Source organism: Bidens hawaiensis, unplaced genomic scaffold, assembly GCF_021521415.1.
Source record: "Bidens hawaiensis isolate Kalapana, Puna unplaced genomic scaffold, B.hawaiensis_p1.1 tig00033888_1, whole genome shotgun sequence".
NCBI classification, from domain to species: Eukaryota; Viridiplantae; Streptophyta; class Magnoliopsida; order Asterales; family Asteraceae; genus Bidens; species Bidens hawaiensis.
The window spans coordinates 184,315-205,211 of record NW_027505298.1 but is presented as its reverse complement, the minus strand read 5'-3'; the positions used below and the strand labels follow the sequence as shown (position 1 = coordinate 205,211).

The window sequence follows — 20,897 nt, the reverse complement described above, 5'->3', positions numbered from 1 at the left end:
CACCAGCCTAATTCCGATCTCCCCAATCACCGCATGACTTTATCTAAGGTTAAAATAAGCAAAGTCTGTTAATAACACTAGTCAAATAGGGTTATTGATGCTCATATAGGCTTGTTGATGGTTAAATAGAGTCATGACGCTCAATTAAGATTTAATCTGACCATTAACAACCAATTACAGTTATTGATGATCCATTAAGGCCAACACTAGTCAAATAAAGTTATTAATGTCATATAGTCATATTGATGGCCATTTGGGGTCAGTGATGCTCGATTAAGCCAATTAGAGTCAACGAGGATCATTTATGGCCATTTTGGTTAATATATGCATCTATGGAGCCATTTGAGTTATATTTAGTCAATCAAGCTCATTAATTTTTCGGTTTAGGGTGAATGATGTATATTTAAGGTTAATGGTGGCCGTTTAAGGCCATTAACAACCATTCAGGGTTAGGGTTATTGGGTAATTATGGTCATTGATGGTCATATATGGTTGTTATATATCACTCTGGATTGTTGATGTTCATATAGGTTCATTGCAGGTCGTTAAACATCATTAACAACCATTCACGGGCCATATATACTCATTAATGGCCACTTTGGGTTGATAAACACCAAACGAGTCGAGCCAATTCAAGCTTGAAAAACTAACCATGAGCCAAGCTAAAGCACTTTTAAGTTATACGAGCGTATTATTTTTTATTATTATACTTATTGTATAATTTAATACATTAACTATGTATTTATATGATAAAAGTTATAATTAAAAAATATATGTACACACACACACACACACAAACTAAGAGAACCATTGACAAATAGAGAACTTTGAGAACCATTTTAGACCACTAAAAAAAACCTCTAAAAAAATATTTAAAAAATTATAAAACAAAAAAAAAACGAAAATTTTAAAAAGTAACAAAAACAAAATTCTTATATTTCATTCCGGTTTCAATAAAAAAAACTCAATTTTTTTATAATTCGTATTATACCTATACACATATGTATACTTTAATTTAATCTCTAGTTACGTAATGTACATATATGTACATTATCATTTACCTTAAATTATACATATGTGTATAGAAAAAAACAACGTATGTGTACATATATGTACATACTATACATATATGTATAATTTAGCTACACCGAGATTTTTTTTAGAAACCGGAATGATAAATAAGAACTTTGTTTTTTTTTACTTTTTTTATTTTTGCGTTTTTTTTTGTTTGATGTTTTTTTTATTTTTGGCTTTTTTTTGTGGTTCAAAATGATTCTAATAGTTCTCAATTTCTAAAAATTTCTCATATGATCCTGATCCTATATATATAAGTTAATATATAATAAACGAACTGAACCTACACCAAACTCAAGCTTGAAAAACTACTCATATGTCAAACTCAAGCCCTTTCAAGTCAAATGGGCCATTATTTATCTATACAAACGAGGCCTAGACTCAGTCGATGCATGTTCTTAAATGGGCCTATTATTTTTTTATTATTATAACTTGTCTATAATTTATTGTAGTAACTATGTATTTTATATATTAACAGTTATTATTTATAATTATAATAAAATGTCAACCAGTCATATTATAAATTTCAGCCAAAATATTGGTAGTGTGATCAAAAAAATATAAAATCTGCTTCAGTCCATGCAGCAGCACAAGTCCCATTCTTGACAGTGTAATCAAAACGTTAGGTTAGTCTTGCAGCAGTTTCTTCAGGGGGGGAATATGTCAAGTTGTGTAGGATACCAATTGTTTCTTGTTGAGAGGTCTAAATATCTCTGTCTGGCATTTGAATAATAGATTGCAGCTTGTTTATCAATAAGCTTTAGAATAGAGCTATCCTAATGAGATGCAGCGTAAATGAAACTAATCACTATTTGTAGTCACTAGACTGATAAGCCAAAACACAATTAATAGATCAACTAATACCTGGTAGTCGAATCAAACAGAATGAATTGACGTTCTTTATACGCCGTGAAGTAATCCATCAAGAGAGGCTAATTGAATGGTTAGGTATAAACCACCAAGAAGCGAAGAACCCTGCCTGAGTTCAAACATAACATGTGTTCAAAGTTAACAATAAACAAACGGTCAAATATAAGAATGAGACGATGGAGGTCATTGCCTTTGTCATACAAGTTGGGTTAACCCGTTCAGGTTTCTGGTCATTAGGGTTGGGTTATTTGGAGATATTTTTTTCTCGTAACCCGACCCTATTAAGGTTCGGGTTTGACAGGTGAGAGGAGAAAAATCATCTATGAAAATAATTTGGGTTGTACTATATAATGAATTTCGGGTTATCTGGGTTAATCTGAACCACATTGTTTTTCAAAAATAAACCCAATACTCGACATTAATTATATTTCGGGTATTTTAGACATCTCTATGTACACGCGATTAACATGCAAGCAAAATCAATTTAAATGAAATTTAAGTGAGATGATAGTCAATCAATTATTGACGATTAAACGTAGCTATCATTGTAAAATATGGACGTATATGGCCCATTAGTCAGTTGATACACTGTGTATTATAAACAATAGTTAGATTTGATAAATTATAAAATATAATTAAATTTAAATCATTTTGAGTTAATTTCTCAACAAAAATCAATCCTACATTACTACATCTACAAAGTAACAAAAGTCCCTGTCACATAAATCGATTTCTTCGACAATTTTCCTTCTCGAATTAATCACTAATTTTCCTCCATAATTTTAAAAAGTCACTCATGTTCCCCCCTCAAAATATTCCCTCAAAACTAGTTGATTTTCGCCAACTCTCTCACCAGTAAAAATGACATACACTAGATGTCATTAAAACCTAAATTTTAGTAATACAAATGCTAAATGCTCACTAAAAATATATGCCAAGTAAATATGGTATACATAAAGTGCCATCAAATAACTAAAATTCAATGACACAAATACTAAATGCCACTAAAAGTATATGCCAAGCAAGCATGGCATACGCTAAGTGTCATTAAAACTTAGATTTTAGCAGCACAATTGCTAAGTGTCACTAAAAGGGTGTGCCAAGCAAATGTGGTATATGCAAAGTGTCATTAAAACCTAGAATAGTGGCACAACAAGTAAATGTCATTAAAAATGTATGTCACTAAATGACATTTTTTTTGTAGTGCTTCTAGAAGTAGTTTGTTACAACTGCTCTTCCATATCACGTGGGGACCATGCGCGTGATGAGTCCCTTGTGTTGCCTGCGGGTTCCTCCCTCAGATGCTCAATGATAACCCGTGGGTTGTGATGGACCTGCGAGGTGCGTCATTGGAACCGCGGGTGACTTTGTTAGTCTTCATCTTACTATCATGACTGCAAGTGTTCTGGTCCGCGGGTTACTCCCGCGGATGTTCACCGTAATCCGCGGGTTGTGTTAGGGATCCGCGGGTAGTTTTACTACCCTACCCCTATAGTATATTAGAGAATACGAATTTTCAAGAGTTGATTTACAATGTCGATCCGAAGAAGTGATAGATCACTTTGCTTTAATATATTTGTTTTATTTATTGTTAACAATTATTAGTGATTCTTGGAAAATTATGATATATAACAACCATTTTTTTAATACTTTATGGCAACCGAAATCTTGGAGAAGGCCATGATGGTAATAAAACAAAACAAAAACAAAAAAATAGTTACATATAGTAATTAACAGAACTAGTTTATTTGTTAAACAATCATACCAATATCATAGAAAATGATAATTCAATAAATTATACATAATATATTTTCCGAATTCATTAATAAATTATTCTCTCTGTCTTGAATTAAGGATTACAAGCATGGTTTAATGGTTATCTCTTAAACTTTATGTATAGGTTTTGTGAGATTTTCTCTCTTAATTTTGGTTTTCCATGAAGTAGAAAAAGAGAATAAAAAATAAATAGATCTCAGAATTTTCACTTATAAAGATTTTTAGTCAAAGCTTAGTTTAACTGGCCAAGGACCAATTGTATGAATGCAGACTAGCTACACATATAACGCGGTCTAGTATATGTAAGGGATTAGCTTTGGTTTCTATATAATTTAACCCAAACTGAATTTTTAACGGTTAATTCGGATCACTGACATGCCACTGACCCATCCGATAATCTTCATTCCACTCTTAGGAAAAAAGCCTCTGGCCCAGCCTGAATCCTTTCTTTCTTGTCTCAAAAGTAACTTGAACTGAACCCAAGACCTCTCCATTTTAAATTAAAGTCTTTGGATACTTCACTCTAATTAATTGGAGAGATCATCGGCTAACCAAAAGTGATTTTAGCTTTTAAGTAAAAATCAATATAGTCAAAGTTTTAACATAAAGTAATGGTAAAATGATCTTTCTAAGTTCTATCGACTGATTTTGATAAAATATTTAAATACATATAACATTTAAATTATGTCAAAAGAGATATACTTTAAACATTGGATGCATACATATGGCGTAAAAAAAATGATATATTAAAATCTCTAGTTAGTTATGTCCGCTAATTTCCTAATAGAATTAGTTAATTTCTAGCTGTTATACAATCATCGATCAAGACACTATAAAAAGTTGTTTCAATTAATTACGCATAGTATTTTGAATTTTATTAATAAACATCAGATGTTATTGCATAAAATAGATACATTATATCGATCATATATATTGTAAGGCCCCGAACTCCAAGAATCCCACAGTTGGTATTCATTCAAAACACTCGTAAAAATATTTAAACTTAAAACTGATTCATTTCATTAAAATAAACAATTCAGAGTATAATTCAGCGGAAAATATAAATAATAACATAAGTTCCCAAAACCCGAGAATTTTGCCCAAAATTAACATAGTTATATTTAAATAAAAATTTTCAAAAATAATTGTTTAATAGTAAAACTTCAATTCCCGTATGCCCTTCACCGTCCAAGTAGCTTCGTGCACGTCCAAGCGATAAGGCATCCTCTTCCTAACCTGAAACTCACACTAACATGCACACAAAGTCAGCTTAAGCTGAGTGAGTTCAAGTTTTAAGTAAATAATATCAGTAAACAATAGTTATGATAGTCATACCAAAAGTTTTTAACAAGTAAAAGGGTGTATCCATCAAATCATCATTTCTGAAAACTAAACATCCTCATACATACATATACAAAATGTATATGTAAACATCCTTTCAATTACATCTCTATATATATCACAGTATATATATAGCATCCACGTATAACATCAGGGTCGAGCAAACGTACAACCAACACACGTAACATCAGTGCATGCAAACACAAAGTAGGCATACACAACATCAGTAGTCGAAACGACTACAACATCGCCAGATATAGGCCAAGAAATAATGTATATATATATATATATATATATATATATATATATATATATATATATATATATATATATATATATATATATATATAACATCCCAAGGCCTACCATATGCTAGCAAAGCCTATATAAATTCGTTTAAAACCTTTCACCATGTAAGAAAACACTTAGGTGTGCATGCTAGCCCAAAAGTAAAAAGAGTAAAAAGGGCATCATGAACTCACCTGAAATCAATCGAACACCTTCAACGAGCTAGAAAATTCCTAAGTGCACGATCACAAGCAAGGGCCTATAAATTATACACAACACGTTACTAGACTAGACCGTAAGAACACTCTTGCCTAATGGGCCGTTCAAGCCCAACACTTTGGCCCAAGGCCCAACCACTTGGCCCAAGGCCCAAGGACAATCAATTCGGGTCTAATGCGCGTGCAATAAACCTTAAAACCATTTGTTAAACGAATCAGCCCCGAATGGACCAAATTCCATTTTAAATCTTTTCATTCGTCAAGATTATGTCACCCGAGTTGATAGGGTTGACGGTTACTTTTTACAACTCTTATTTTGCCGTTTGAACGAAAATTCGCGCACCGCCGACTCGATTGACGAAGCACTAACCACAATAGCCCCGAGCATCAAAAAAATAATTTTTCCACAGCCCTTAAACCCCCCTAGGGCTGTACAAACTGATTCGGTCGGTCACCCGATCAATTAACGCATCAAACTCAACAATTTGCAATTCTACACCCGAAAACCCTAGTTTTCGAACTAAAATCGATTGACCGACCTAAACAACTCCAATGACCATGAAATTTTAATATGATGTAAATGCCATACCTGGGGATCTTTCTACACCGGAAACTCTAATTTTTATCCACGGGAAGTGGGTCAATTACACATTGGCCGAAAATCTGTCCAACGAAAAGTTTCAACAAAATTGAGCATCAAAACGATTAGGGGTGAACAAAAAGAGTGTTGGGGTTTGTAGTACATACCTTGAACTACTTCTAGGAGCTTGGAATCGATCAAAAAGTCGAAACACGGAAGGGAGGGGGTGGCTGGAAGGGGCCGATCGCAGCAGCAGCTGTGGTTAGGGTTTAGGTTTTTTGTTTAATGTTATATCATAAAACATTTTCATCTAGCCCCCGAAATTTAATAATAATGCAACTTGGAAGAAATGTTAAGCGATTAGACATACTGGGATGACGTAAAGGCCTCCAAGAAACGTCGGATAAATCCCGATAATTATACATACTCTACAAGCTTTAATTCTTGAAACCGGAATCAACGGGCGTTACATATATGATTTCATACATCATAGTTATTTCTTAATAATTTTTATACATGTTTTGAGAAATTATCTCTCTTAATTTTACCTCTCTATAAATTAGGATAAGGACATAGAATTTTAATAATAAAGATTTTTATTGATCGAAATAATTTATAACATTTTTATATTTCTCTATAAATATCATAACCGGTTTTTAATATTTTCATTAACTCAAATCATTCTCTAGCTTCTAATAAACTCAAATCGTTCGTTCTCTTTTGGTACTTGACGATCATGGTAATTAGCTTTCTTCAACGTCTTTTTCGATTGTTGTTTTGTAATTAAATTAAAACTGTTAGATTGATTGGTTCATTGATTGATGAAGGGCGTGCTTATATTGTAGGCAACTTGCTCAGCAGTTGCGGTTACATTCGTTCTTAGTCTCGTAACCATCGAATCCATGGTTTTATTGCAACCTCAAAATTTTTTTGCTTATCCTTTACGTCAAACTGTTTTGTAGTAAACAAAAAATTTTGAGGTTGCAACAAAACCATGAATCCGATGATTATGAGACTTAGAACGAATGTAACCGCAACTGCTGAGCAAGTAGCCTACAATATTAAGCACACACTTCATCAATCAATCAACCAATAAATCTAACTGCTTTAATTTAATTAACAAAACAACTTATCGATTGAGGAGGATCAGTTTTTCTCTAATCATATGAAGTCGGGTAAGTATTTTGATCCCGTAGCCATTGCACGCAAACAATCATTTTTATTTTTGGCGTTTCGGGTTTTTGTTATGTTGGCCTGGTGTTTCTTGTTGAAGAAGCAGCTTGTTAAGCTTATGTATTTAATGTATTTAATGCTAGTGTAACCCCAAATTTGGGTTCATATGAATTAAACACATTTGAGTTGGGCTTCGTTTATGTGGATGGTCCGGTCCATCTAAGGGTTTTGAGCACTACTCGATATGCTTTCTTTAAAGACCATTGTGTTGTGTACGTACTTTACTCTTTTATACAAGTAGGGGTTGTGTTTGGTTAGGACTTAGGACTATTATCTAGCTATACTTTTTGTAGCCAGTTGCTCGCTTATGATTTCTAGATGTGATATGGTCTTTTATTTTGGACCTCCCAAAGGTTGTTTTGGGACTTTGTGGTGCACAAATCAGGTATTAAAAAAAACCGGGTTTGGGTATGGAACCGGGTACGGGTATGATCGGGTATTAGAAAATCGGGTATTAGTAATAACTGGGTCGGGTTCGGGTCCGGGTATTGGCCTGAAAAACCATACCCTATGTACCGGGTCCGGGTCGGGTATTGAACCGGGTTTTCAATACCCGAGTATTTAAATACCCTATTTTCGTCGGGTATTTGAATACCCTATTTCTGGTTATTAAAAAAACCAATTTTCTGCAACATTCTTCTGTTAACGGGCCTACTTTGTTTTTTTTTATTATAACTTCATTTTTTTGCATACAAACTTCAAAGTTCATTCAAACATATGTAAATAACCAAACAATGATATTAAAAAACATATATTTTATGTGTTTTAAATTGTTGTTTGATATATCAAAAGACGTTGCTCTAAACAAAATATTTATATCAAATACGTGCTTAAAAAAGATCCATTGAAGAACGGCTATAGATCTGTGGGTAGCCACACAACCATTGTCAAGTGCCACACAGACACATGTGCACAAACACTAATATCAGGTATGAAAAAAAAATCCAGTTCGGGTATGCAAAAAACCCGGTTCGGTTATGCAAAAAACCCGGGTTTCGGGTATAACTAGATCCAGGTTTCGGGTATTATCGGGTTCATATCGGGTACGGGTTCGGGTTTGGGTTTCAGTATTGAAAGTCATACCCTATCCGTACCCTACGGGTAGGGTCTGGTTCTGGTTCGGGTATAAAAAACCTGGGTTTAAAAAAACCGGTTCCGGGTTTTTTTTTCGGGTCCGGTGCACCTCTATTTTGGGTGTCATCAGGTAGGTTGCTCGGTGGTATGCCCCTTAAATCTTGTAACTTCTTTTTCATTTATATATTTTGTCCGGCAATATTGCCCATTTACCCAAAAAAAATAAGTAAATAAATAAAAAATAAAATAAAATTACAAGCGAATATGAATCAGAATGCATACAATCGATAATAAGATGGATACAAATTTCAAACATTACCAAGAATAACGATTAACAATGGAAAACATGAAACCAAGGGCATCCCAGGCTTCAAAATGACGAAATAGTTAAGCTATTCGAATTGTACTTATGTGTGCTAATAGAAGTTTCCAAAAATGTTGTAAATTGTGATAGCCACAAAACTAATGTAAAGTATTTTAGTGTATTTGAATGGTTCAACAAAACCATGAAGGCAGAAACTTGTTGCTTGGGTCCACAAGTACAACTTCAAAGGACTTTTGAAAGCATATTACAAGAAAAATTAAGGTTGGGACTCCAAGAGCATTCTCAACCCATCAACATCAACATAAGAAAGCAGTCTCTCCAAGATCTATAATGAAGATTAATCAAAGATGAATCAAGATCAAGCTAGCAATTATGAGAAATACAAGTGTAGCCTAAGGGGTTGTGTAAGAATTACATACATATTCTAGACATATATAAATATACAAGTATTATTATTATTATTATTATTATTATTATTATTATTATTATATCAGTTAAGTTAGTCTAAAGGGTCAACATAGTTGAGATTCAGGTAATGCTGAGCTAGCCGATGGATGAAGTAGGGGACTAACGATTAATCTAGATTAACAGGGATTAATCGGATTGAAATTTATATATGAATTTCAAATATACGTATATATATCAAATTTTATATATAAAATTTTCAGTTATGACGAAATAACGATTAATCGACGTCTAGACGGGATTTTTACTTTCATGGATTCATGGATGGCCCAATCACCACCTCTATAACCAAATCTAAACTAGTATGGTATGCATGAATAATAATATATAGGTTTATTCTACATCTATTTTCTGACTACACTCCATAGAATTTTTTACAATTATATATAATAATAATTATACTGCAAGTTCTCTCCTTTACAATCCAATTCCACAACAAACCTAGATTGGAAATCCAACAAAACATACTACTTTTTTATACTCTTGATTCCATTCATAGAGGCTAATCCAAAGTACAAATATTTACACTATTTTCCTCCACATTAGAAATTAAACCCCATACACCAAAATATCACAAATCAGAAAAAAGTTAACATTAAGACACTAAAGATTGTACAAAATCAGCCACTTGAATCCTTAACTGGATCCACCCGATCACCATGGCCATCGCCACACGTACAGCAAACGAACCGTGCGGGCACCACGTCACAATCAGGAATACCAGCACACCGAGTATGCTGTCATACACCGCATACATCACATGCCAACATCCTCTCACCATCATCATCTTTCGCCCCGCAACTACAATCTAAAGTCCATGTTTCCTCGCCTCGTTCCATTCTAAACCGACTTAACCCGCTCTTCCCTAAACACTTCCCGACCACATTGACCGTCGTGTTTGACCCAAGCATAGCCTTGATTTGGGTGGACTCATATACACCTCTATATCCAACAACCTCTTCCGCTTGAAACCGTCTTAAAACCAAATAAACTTCTTGAAACGCTTTCGATGCTTCAAGTTTAACGTCATAAACAGTCGCATTAGCAGGAACGATTATATGCTCGGCTGGCGGGTTTATAACATTCTCTTCGGTTTGTTCATCAAGTTCGGGTTTACACGACAATATTAACGAACCCGGGTTCGCCTCTAAAAAGGACCTTTCAGGATGGTAATTCTTCACGAACTGCTTGCAATCGAGAATCATCGTAGCTGAATTTACCATTTTGTCCCTCATTGTGAAAGGCATAAAACTTACCATAAGCTGAGGATGAAGTAAAGCTTCATATAAGTATTTTAAATCTCTCATTAACGTATCTTCAGATGGGCAACTTGTAACCGAGCCTATATTACTGGCATTGCTCGAATCTGGTTCAAGCCGGTATTCTATAAAACCCGAACCTGGATTGGACCGAGCGTTAACCACCAAACCATCACTCGCTCGTTTCCCTTTAAGTTCTTTGAGACAATAATCCAGAAGCTCGGGGCGGCCCACTTTACAAACCGCCCCACGTAACGAACCCCAACTAACCCAACCAGACCCGCTAACTGCTTTCAACACTCTAAGCATTGCTTCCTCGACACGAACAATGTCACCCATATCCCAAACACAAAACACCCTCGAATCACTTAATCGAACCCTTTTGGTGGTCCAATAATCGCCACCCATTGTCCGGTTTTTGTTGGCATCATGTAACAATGTAGTTAAGCAACGAAAAAGATCTCTACTTGTTACAAGTTCTTGGCTCGAAAGCGATTGGTAAAACGAAACCATGTCGTTTAAATGTGTTCTCGGTTTACCTGCTTTTACCGATAGCATAGATAATGGCATGTTCGCTAATGTTTCGATAGCATTATTATACGCTTCGTAACTAATGCCATAACTTCCACCACCAAACTTGTAACCCCAATCACCATACCACGGGTGACCCTTAATTACCGAGTGAAGCAACCGAAACTCTAAACCGTATTTCTTTGACACATCCATAACACTCACCTGTCTAACACCAAGAGCTCTACAAAGACGGTCCCAGAAGTCCATAATATGACTCCCGGACAGGAACCACGAGCCGCCTTCTCGGCCATTGACTCGGAGAATATGACCATAACCGTTCATATGAACCACACCATGTAACAAATGGTTGGTGTGATCCAACTGATTGTATAACCAATCCTCAATGTCTTCTGTTTTCATGACATGGTTACATGACTTGCACCTGCAAATGTTTATAACTTTTAACATAACTTATATGTTGTATAATATCATTTTAAAGCCTTTAAGTTTGTGTTTTTTGGATCAGACCTTGAATCAGATAAATGGACCAAAGCACCACAACCAGCACATGGCTTGTTGCCACTAATTGAAGTGCCATCACTCTTTATAATGAAATGGTACCTCTTTCCACATACTGGGTTCCCACTCCATCCTGCATATATGGATTATGAAGTATATTGATGTAAAGTCATTGTTACATAGAAAAAAGTAATAAGTAAATAAATTCGGTTCAGATTTATAAAATCACAAACCTAAAATGTCAGTTTTATTCCGTTTTTTTTCGATTTCAGGCACACCAAGTTTCATATTTTAAAATCCTTAAACAGACTAATATATCAAATTAAATGTTAAAACATTATTATTATTATTACTATTACGACTAATTAATGCTTATTAAATAATTACCTAACTTTCTGTCAAGCCAGCTGTCAATTAAATTCGTTTAGATATTTCCAAAACAGAAAAAAAAAGGAAAAAAAAAAAAAAACACAACTGAGATCGACAAATCAGTCAAGCCAAATGAACTCACCAACAACTCGACACTGATCGCAATACACCGATCTAGATCTCATCACATCTTCCTCGACCACATCCAAACACACATCACCATCAAACAACACCTGCCACGTCAGCAAGTGTTGAACCAACGACGATGGCGGCTGCAAGGCATGTCGGAGCAAAAACCCACGTAAGGTTAGCCTGAATGGTCTCGTTGCCAGAATTTCACCGGTCGGAAAAGTCAAAAAGTTAGTGGTTACTCTACGCTTCATCTTTTTTAGCGGACGGCCGTTAACTACCATTATTATTTTTTTAATGGGTAATTTGAGAACAAGGGTTTGAGTTAATGGAGTGGAGTTGGTTTAGGATGGAAGAGAGGGTCAATCGCTAATTCTTTTTCAGTAATTTTTGAGAATTTGTTGATAGATGTACTTAAAAATAATGAAACCTGTGTTTTGCGGTGGGGGCGTATGAGATGCTGGCGAGGACGTATTTATAATAGGTGGATCGTTGGATTTTATAGCGGAAATAAGAAAGTCACATCGTTAACAAGACGTGTGATAACTTTATTAAAGGTAGATTTAAAATTATTAAACAAATAAAGGAGTCAGAAGCGTGAAATGTTTAAAGAAAAGAGTTATTAACATGAAAGATCGGTATGATAACTTTATTAAAGTTCGGGTTAAAAATGCAAACTGTTGAAAAAATAATGAATAAATACACAATTTAAATTGCTATATTTAGAATATAAATTTTTGTTTAGATCTTTGCTTTTAATTGTTGATAATATTTTATTTTGTGTAGTGAGAAAAAAAAACAGAGATTTAATTAAATAGAAATATAAGTCTTCAGTTTTTTTTAAAGGCCAAATATATATGAAAGGGAAAAAAAGGCATCTCATAAATAGATGAGAGCCCAACACAAATACAAACATTCAAACAAACGGAAACATAAATTTAAAACTACTAACCACCCAACCAACAAAGATACTCCAAAACATTACAATGGAAAGCTAATAAGTCTTTAGTTACATGTTTAAAGTCTTAATTGTGAAAACTGTATCTTTAACTCATTTATGGTGTGTTCAGTAGGAGGTAATGGAACGGAGGTGTAATGAATTAAGTGAAGGAATGTAATAGACAAAGGAATTAACTTAATCATTACCATTCATTAGTCTTGTTTGGTTAGCTTATGAAATGGAATGAAATGGAAAGTTCTGTTTGAAACTGCAATGAACTACAATGATACAGAATTATGGAACTTCATTAGAGATGGTCCTTATGTTCCTAATGACACAACAGGGAATAATCAAGTGCTGGAAAGACAAATGAAGCAGAGGGATGACAAAGCCCTGTCCATGTTGAAGTTAGGTTTATCTTGGGAGATTCTAACCAGTGTGAATCATCACACTAATGCCAAGGCCATGTATGATGTTGTTGTGGAGATGTTTGAAGGAAATGTTGAGCTAAGAGACATCAAGAAGGATAGATTGAAAAAACAGCTTGACAGATTATAATTCAAAGATGGTGAGAGGCTGAAGTCAGTTTTACAAAGATTTATGGCAATAGTGAATGAACTCAGAACAACAGATCTACAGATCTCTTACTTTGACTTAAACAAGAAATTGCTCACATCTTTATCTGGTGAATGGTACACTGCAAGTATTCATCAGAGAGAAAGAAAACTTTCCCAACTTTAAGTTGGATGATGTAGTTTCATTTCTGCAAGCTGCAGAGCATGAGATGATAGGAAATCACATTTTATAGGAGGAAAAGCCTAGCTTTTCAATGACTAATGCACTAGTAGCACCTTTGGGTAATCTATCAACAAGATCTCAACAGTTGCACCCAATTATTGAAGAACCATCAGAAACAAATTCAGGGTGTGCATCAAGCTAGCAGAGATTCAATATACAAATGATAGAAGATAATGACAGTGCATCAACTGCAAGTGGACATCCTCCATATGTTCAGAACTCAAGCCAAGGACTCAGGATTTGTTCTCCATGTGCACTGACTCTTACAATACCTTTGTGGCAAAGAACTTGATTCATACAAGTGTTGTGCAAGAAGATCTAGAAAATTGATGTAGATGACTTAGAAGACATGGATCTTAAATGGCAGGCTTCTATGTTGGCAGTGAGGAGTAAGAGGCTGTACAATAGGACAGGAAGGTCGACCTTCTCTTAACCTAATGATAGAATTGGATTTGACAAATCAAAGCCAATTTGCTACAACTGTCAACAGCCAGGACACTTTGCCAGGGAGTGAAATCTTCCTAGGCAGTTTGGTAATCAAGTGAATCAAGCCCCACTCTATCAGAATCAGCAGAATTATCAACAAAGGGTCTGTCACACCCCAACCTAAGGCGGAAATGCCGGGGCATGATCCAATTGCTCACATCTCGAAGATACTATCATATATAAAATGTGACAATATCTAATTAATTATTTAATTCGAATAATACACAATATTCAAATACAACAATACAATTCAAATAAATAAATACAATCAATTAAATTTAAGTTTGTCTTCAATATAACCCTAAGGTCTTTCTAAGTGTCCATCCTTCAACTCAAGCAACCTGCATATGCGTAGAAAATGGATTTTGGTCAACAACACATGTTGAGTGAGTTTACCACCAGTTTGCAATAAAATAAGGATAATATAATAAATAAGCAAAACGTAATAAATGCGGCAATGAAATCAAACCATAAGCAAATAAGTTGTCGATTAAACCATTGTCAAGCGAATCGGGCGCCGGTAAATCAACCATAAGCATATAAGTATAAGACCGTTGTCAAGCGAATCGGGCGGTGGTCAATAGAATGAGAACCCTCTCCAAGGGGATATGTCAAACGAATCAATACAATAACACATAAGCACATAACAAGTAGATTTGATTAATCACACACAATTACACGTTTGCTATTTTTGATATGTATGTATATATAGATATGTATGTATAGTATTATATACGCATATGTCCCCAAAACGTTTATGAAAAATCGAGTAAAATAGGGGAATGATAAAACTCACCTGATCGATTAAGCCAAATGGGAATGTTTACTACAAGTAAGTGGAAATCACGCTCTTCGAGAATTATCGACAAGAATCCTAATTAAATAATATAATATTATGAACGAATTAATAATGATGTAGTACGTTTAACGAATTTAGGATTTCGATGTGGATTGAGTTACAATTAAGATTAGTATGTTATAGATTGAACGATTAATCTCTACGGATTATTGTCATTATTTAATTATAATAACCATTGTTTGTTATAATTGAACTTATAAATAATTAGTTTAAATAAATATAAGTTAAGATCTATTATAATAATAATAATTGTTTAAATATATAATTATAGTAAAATTTATATCTTAAATTCCTTAACGAAACCCGATGATAAAAATATAAACACATTTTAACACGTTAAATACGTTTATTATGATTTTGTTTAAAACCAATATATATATATATATATATATATATATATATATTATATACATACACACACACACACACACATATATATTTAATACATAAATATGAGTAAATTTATAAAGACGTTTTAACGGCAAAAATATTAATATTGGTGTCGAGTTTTAATAAACTAATATTGGTTTATTATAAATAATACATATATATATATACACAAAAAATTTGTAACGAAGCTAATTGACACGAAACTTTTATTTTATGAGGTCGGTGTGAATAAAATATTGTTTATTTAATATTTAATATTAATTATAATATGTTATAAGTAATTAAAACCAATTAAAATCATCAAAATAAAAATTTACCAAAAATATATGGCCGCCCGGGACTCGAACCCGCGCCTATGGCCGGTTCAACGTATTAACACACACACCCTAGCCATCTGTGCTAGGGTGTCAGTTGATTAATGAATGCAAACGGTTATTTATATACAGAAACAATTAAAACAAATTGATTAAGAACCCTAATTCATCAATTGCTTAATCTGTTCATCTTTCGTTTAATTGATGTTAGGGCTTGTGTTTATCGCTGTTATACGAACAATCTGCATAGTTTAATTACCTCTATCCCTGATGAAATCAGGGAGAACGACGAAGCCTGTAGCCGCGCAAGAAGGAGAATCGAATTGACGGTGACAGCCACAATCAACACAATTAAGTTTAGGGGTTATGATGGTAGAGTTATATAGGAGGTGCAGACGTGTTTAATTGGTTTTTGATAAACCCTAAGTTATATAATTAGTTTTAGGTTATGACGGTTTGGTTCATAATCAAATTCGTATCGTCTTGATCTTGTTTTCCTAATTAATTACATCGGTTTGGCCGATTATGGCAAGGTTAATCATAAACACAATCCAATTCCTAACTTAGATCATTAATTTAGGCTCAAGTAAGTTAAACGGGTACGGGTTTCCGGTTATCGAGTCTTGCTCCATGAGTTACGGGTCCAGGTCCAAAAGATGATAAATTTGATTTACAGATTTTGCAGTTTAATCCCCGGGAATTTCAGGTGGAAACAATAGATGGTTAAAGATTAGTTTTTGGACTAAAAATGAACATTTTCTAAAGTTAAACATATATTAAATAGATATATAAGTAATTATAAATTTTATATTAATGTCTCGATAAATGTGCTTACTTTTCGTTGTTTAAAATTTTCCGAATGTAAAACGGGTCGGGTCATGAGTACCAAATGCAGGTTCGGAAAATCCGGGATGTTACAGGGTCCAACTAGTGAATCAAAATCCTTATCAACAGAATGGGCAACAACAACAGACCCAACAACAAGAAGAAACAATCAATTGCAGATTCAAGGAACTGTTAATGCCACAAATCAGAATAGGGATCAGGGTAACGTTGCAGTGACTATGATTCCACAAGATGGGGACATTGATTGAAGTAATCATGCTGCTAATATGGAAAAAGCCAATGTTGCTTACATGGCTAAAACCAATGAAGTTTGGCAATCTTCAAACTCACAGGTACCTACTGAACTATCTACTTCTGATCTTTTGATTATTATTGATGATCTTAATAGAGAGATTGAAAAATTGTTGGAAGAAGAACACTTACAAATGGCAAAGTTTCCTTTGAGAATATGTTGCATGTGGAGGGCTTATAATACAATTTGTTAAGCATTTCTCAGGTGTGTGATAAAGGATATAAAGTTGGATTTGATGATGCACGCTGCTTCATCTTAAAACCTGAGTTTATCATTCCTCCAGACATGATCATGATGATGGCACCTAGAAATGGTAATCTATATGAGCTAAGAATGAAGAATGCAATTTCAAGAGGTGGATCATGCTTTGTGTCAAAAGCAACTGAAAATGAAACAAGAATGTGGCACAGGAAGATGTGTCATGTGAATATGAAGAATATGAACAGACTTGTAAAGGGAGAGCATGTAATTGGACTTCCCAAAAAGGAATTCAAGCTGGATGAAAAATGTTCTTCATGCATTAAAGGCAAACAACACAAATCATCATACAAGACCAAATTAATAAACTCAATTGAAGAAGTGCTGGAATTGCTTCATATGGACCTGTTTGGTCCTGTGAGTGTTCCTAGCACCGAGAAGAAGAGATTTTGTCTTGTGATCACTAATGATTACTTAAGATTTTCATGGGTGCTCTTTCTTGGAACTAAAGATGAAACTGCTGAGCTGATCAAAGCCTATGTGCTAAGAATGGAAAACCAATTGGAGAAGAAACTAAAGGTGATTAGAAGTGACAATGGCTCAGAGTTTAAGAATGGAGTAATGGATGAATTCTCCACTTCAAAGGGAATATTTCAGCAATTCAGTGCTCCTAGAACACCTAAACAAAATGGTCTTGCAGAGAGAAGGAACAGAACTTTGATAGAAGTTGCAAGGACAATGATTGCTGATGCTTATTTGCCTGTCACATTTTAGGCAAAATCAATCAACACTGCATGTTATGTGCAGAGCAGAGTTCTATTGAATAAGTCTCACAACAAAACACCATATGAAATTTTATTCAAAAGGAAGCCATATGTGAAGTTTTTGAAACCTTTTGGATGCAAGTGCTCACTGCTGAATATCAAGGATAACCTGAACAAGTTCCAATCCAAATCATTGGAATGCTTCTTTGTCGGATATTCATCACAGTCTAAGGCTTACAGAGTATATGTGAAAGAGCACATGTGTGTGATTGAGTCATCTGACATTGTCTTCAATGAAAATTACTTCAACAATGTAGATGGTCCAAGTTGACTTAGAGAAAAGATTTTGATGAAAGATTGCTCAAAACAAGTGTTCCTGAACCTGTTAAACAACAAAAGATAGATTTGGACAGGTTATGGTCAAAAGTAGCTAACAATGAAGGAGAGTTTGAGTTTGAGAATAATAGGAATGAATTGAATGAAGATGCATTGGTTGATCCAGAAACTCAAACTAAAAGTCCAAATGTTGAAGCTCATGGACTGGAAAGTGATACATTACAAGAGAATGGAGAGGCTTCTGTGAATGAAGAAAATGGCAATCAAGACATGTTTCAATCTTTGTTTGATTCTCTACAAATTTGAAGCAATGAAGCCTCTACATCAGGTCAAACCAACAACTTAGAATCCGCTCCAAATGAAGATGAGAACCAATTTGAAGAGCATGATCTTAATATCTCAAATTTGGATATAGAGATTGTGGCAGATTCTATAGTTCAGACAACAACTTAAAGAAACCATCCTATTGAGAACATCATTGGTGACTTGCATGAAAGAGTGACAAGAAGTTCTTCAGAAAGGGCTAACATATGTCTATATGCCTGCTTTCTCTCCCAGATTGAACCAAAGAATATAAATCAATCTTTTAAAGACAACAGCTGGGTAGAAGCTATGCAAGAGGAGTTGGCTCAATTCAGAGACTTGCATGTGTGGGACTTAGTGGATAAGCTCATAGGGAAATATGCAATTGAAACTAAATGGGTTTTCAAAAACAAGAAGGATGAGAGGGGAATAGTAATCAAGAACAAAGCAAGACTAGTGGCTCCGGGATGCTTACAAGAAGAAGGGATGGATTTTGAAGAGGTATTTGCACCAGTAGCTAGGTTAGAAGCAATAAGAATATTTCTGGCTTATGCAGCATCCACGAATATAAAAGTCTATCAAATGAATGTGAAATCTGCCTTTCTGAATGAGAAGATAGATGAGGAAGTTTATGCCACACAGCCTCTTAGATTTGAAGATCCAACCTATCCTCACGGAGTTTATAAATTGAGCAAAGCACTCTATGGACTACATCAAGCTCCAACGGCTTGGTATGACAAGCTCTCAAATCATCTGTTAGATAATGGTTTTTGTAGAGGTGTAATAGACAAGACTTTGTTCTACAAGAGTTTGAAGAAAGATCTGCTATTGGTTCAAGTATATGTTGATGAAATAATCTTTGGATCAACCAATGAGCAGATGTACAAAGATTTTGAAGCTATTATGAAGTCAAAGTACAAAATGAGTTCCAATGGGTGAAATGAACTTCTTTCTTGGACTGCAAGTGCAACACAAAGCCATGATGAAAAGGGGGAGCCGGTGGATCAACATGAATACAGAGCCAAGATTGGATCTCTCATGTACTTGAGAGCATCAAGGCCCGACATTATGTTTGCAGTTTGTGTTTGTGCAAGGTTTCAAGCCAATCCAAAGGTTTCCCACATGTTACCTGTGAAAAGAATTTTCAGATACCTCAAGGGTAAACCAGATCTAGGAATATGGTATCCAAAGAACAGCTCATTTGACTTGATGGCCTTTACAGACAGTGACTATGATTGTTGCAATATGAGCAGAAAATCAACTTCTGGTGAATGTCAATTTCTGGGAAACAGACTACTGTCATGGCAGTGCAAGAAGCAAACTACAGTGTCAATTTCAACTGCTGAAGCTGAATACATTGCTGCATCTGCTTGCCGTGCACAGGTTTTGTGGATTCAAAACCAACTACTGGATTATGGTCTGAATTTCCTACTCACTCCTATTTTCATTGATCATACTGCTGTAATGTTCATAGTTAAGAATCTTGTTCATCATTCTAAAACAAAACACATTGAAATCAGACATCATTTCATTAGAGTCTGTAATGAAAAGGGACTAATAGAAATGAAAAGGGTTGAAACCAATGACAATTTGGCTTACCTACTCACCAAACCTTTAGATAAAACCAGATTCAATTTTCTATTAAAGTCCCTAGGATTGATAGATGATGATGAAGTCTTATTGATGATTTGTGTTCAAATTGCTTGTATGACTATCTGTTGAATGTTTAATGTTTTGAATGTATGAAACAGTTGTGTGTGATTGACTGACTAATCTTCGCTTACTTGATTGTGATTTTCTTGACAATTATGTTTAAGTGTGCATAACTGCTTGCATGATGAAAATTGCTGCTTAGAAACTAAGTATGAATCATCTGTTTTGAAAGGAACATTGTTTTGGAAGAATGATTCAACTTTCTGGTATGTGTGTGTGCTTAAGTGATACTCATTTACTAAGTGTGACTGTATCTGTTTATATGAGTCATGAGAGTGTTTGAAAATGTTTGTTAGTCAAAATAGATCATTTTCAAAAGACAAATTTGTTTTAAATATAATATGAATGGAATATTCAAAATGGTGTTTTTTAAAACAAATTAATGATTTTTGACATAAGCAAACTGTTTTGGTGATCTCATATGAGATGTGATAAGATTATTCGTTCCAAAGCTTTATAGAAGCTTAAGAGATTTTTAAATAGAAATTATATCCAACCAATGGAAAACGATAGAAAATTAATTAAGTCATATAACACATGAATTATCTATATTACATATAAAACAAATTAGGAGTAGAAAATAGTAATTAATCAGTTTTTTTGTCTTTTTATGGAGACGTTAAAT

At 34.3% G+C, this 20,897-nt stretch overlaps 1 protein-coding gene across 1 annotated transcript; it reads right to left on the bottom strand.

Annotated features, from left to right (window-relative positions):
- Positions 1–9,903: 9,903 nt before the first annotated feature.
- LOC143612187 (PHD finger protein At1g33420-like) lies at positions 9,904–12,317 on the bottom strand. Its single transcript, XM_077086228.1, has 3 exons — positions 12,047–12,317; positions 11,545–11,668; positions 9,904–11,458 (listed from the first exon to the last, which is right to left on the bottom strand). Exons 1-3 carry the CDS (start codon positions 12,315–12,317, stop codon positions 9,985–9,987), a joined length of 1,869 nt encoding a protein of 622 aa, XP_076942343.1. The 3' UTR covers positions 9,904–9,984.
- Positions 12,318–20,897: the final 8,580 nt, after the last annotated feature.

What these genes read in the sequence shown, in the direction of transcription:
- LOC143612187 (XM_077086228.1), bottom strand. Translation starts at nt 12,317, where the DNA reads ATGGTAGTTAACGGCCGTCCGCTAAAAAAGATGAAGCGTAGAGTAACC. An exon ending in CGATCAGTGTCGAGTTGTTG is followed by an intron (nt 11,669 to 12,046) that starts GTGAGTTCATTT and finishes CCATATATGCAG; the next exon opens with GATGGAGTGGGAACCCAGTA. An exon ending in GTCCATTTATCTGATTCAAG is followed by an intron (nt 11,459 to 11,544) that starts GTCTGATCCAAA and finishes AAACATTTGCAG; the next exon opens with GTGCAAGTCATGTAACCATG.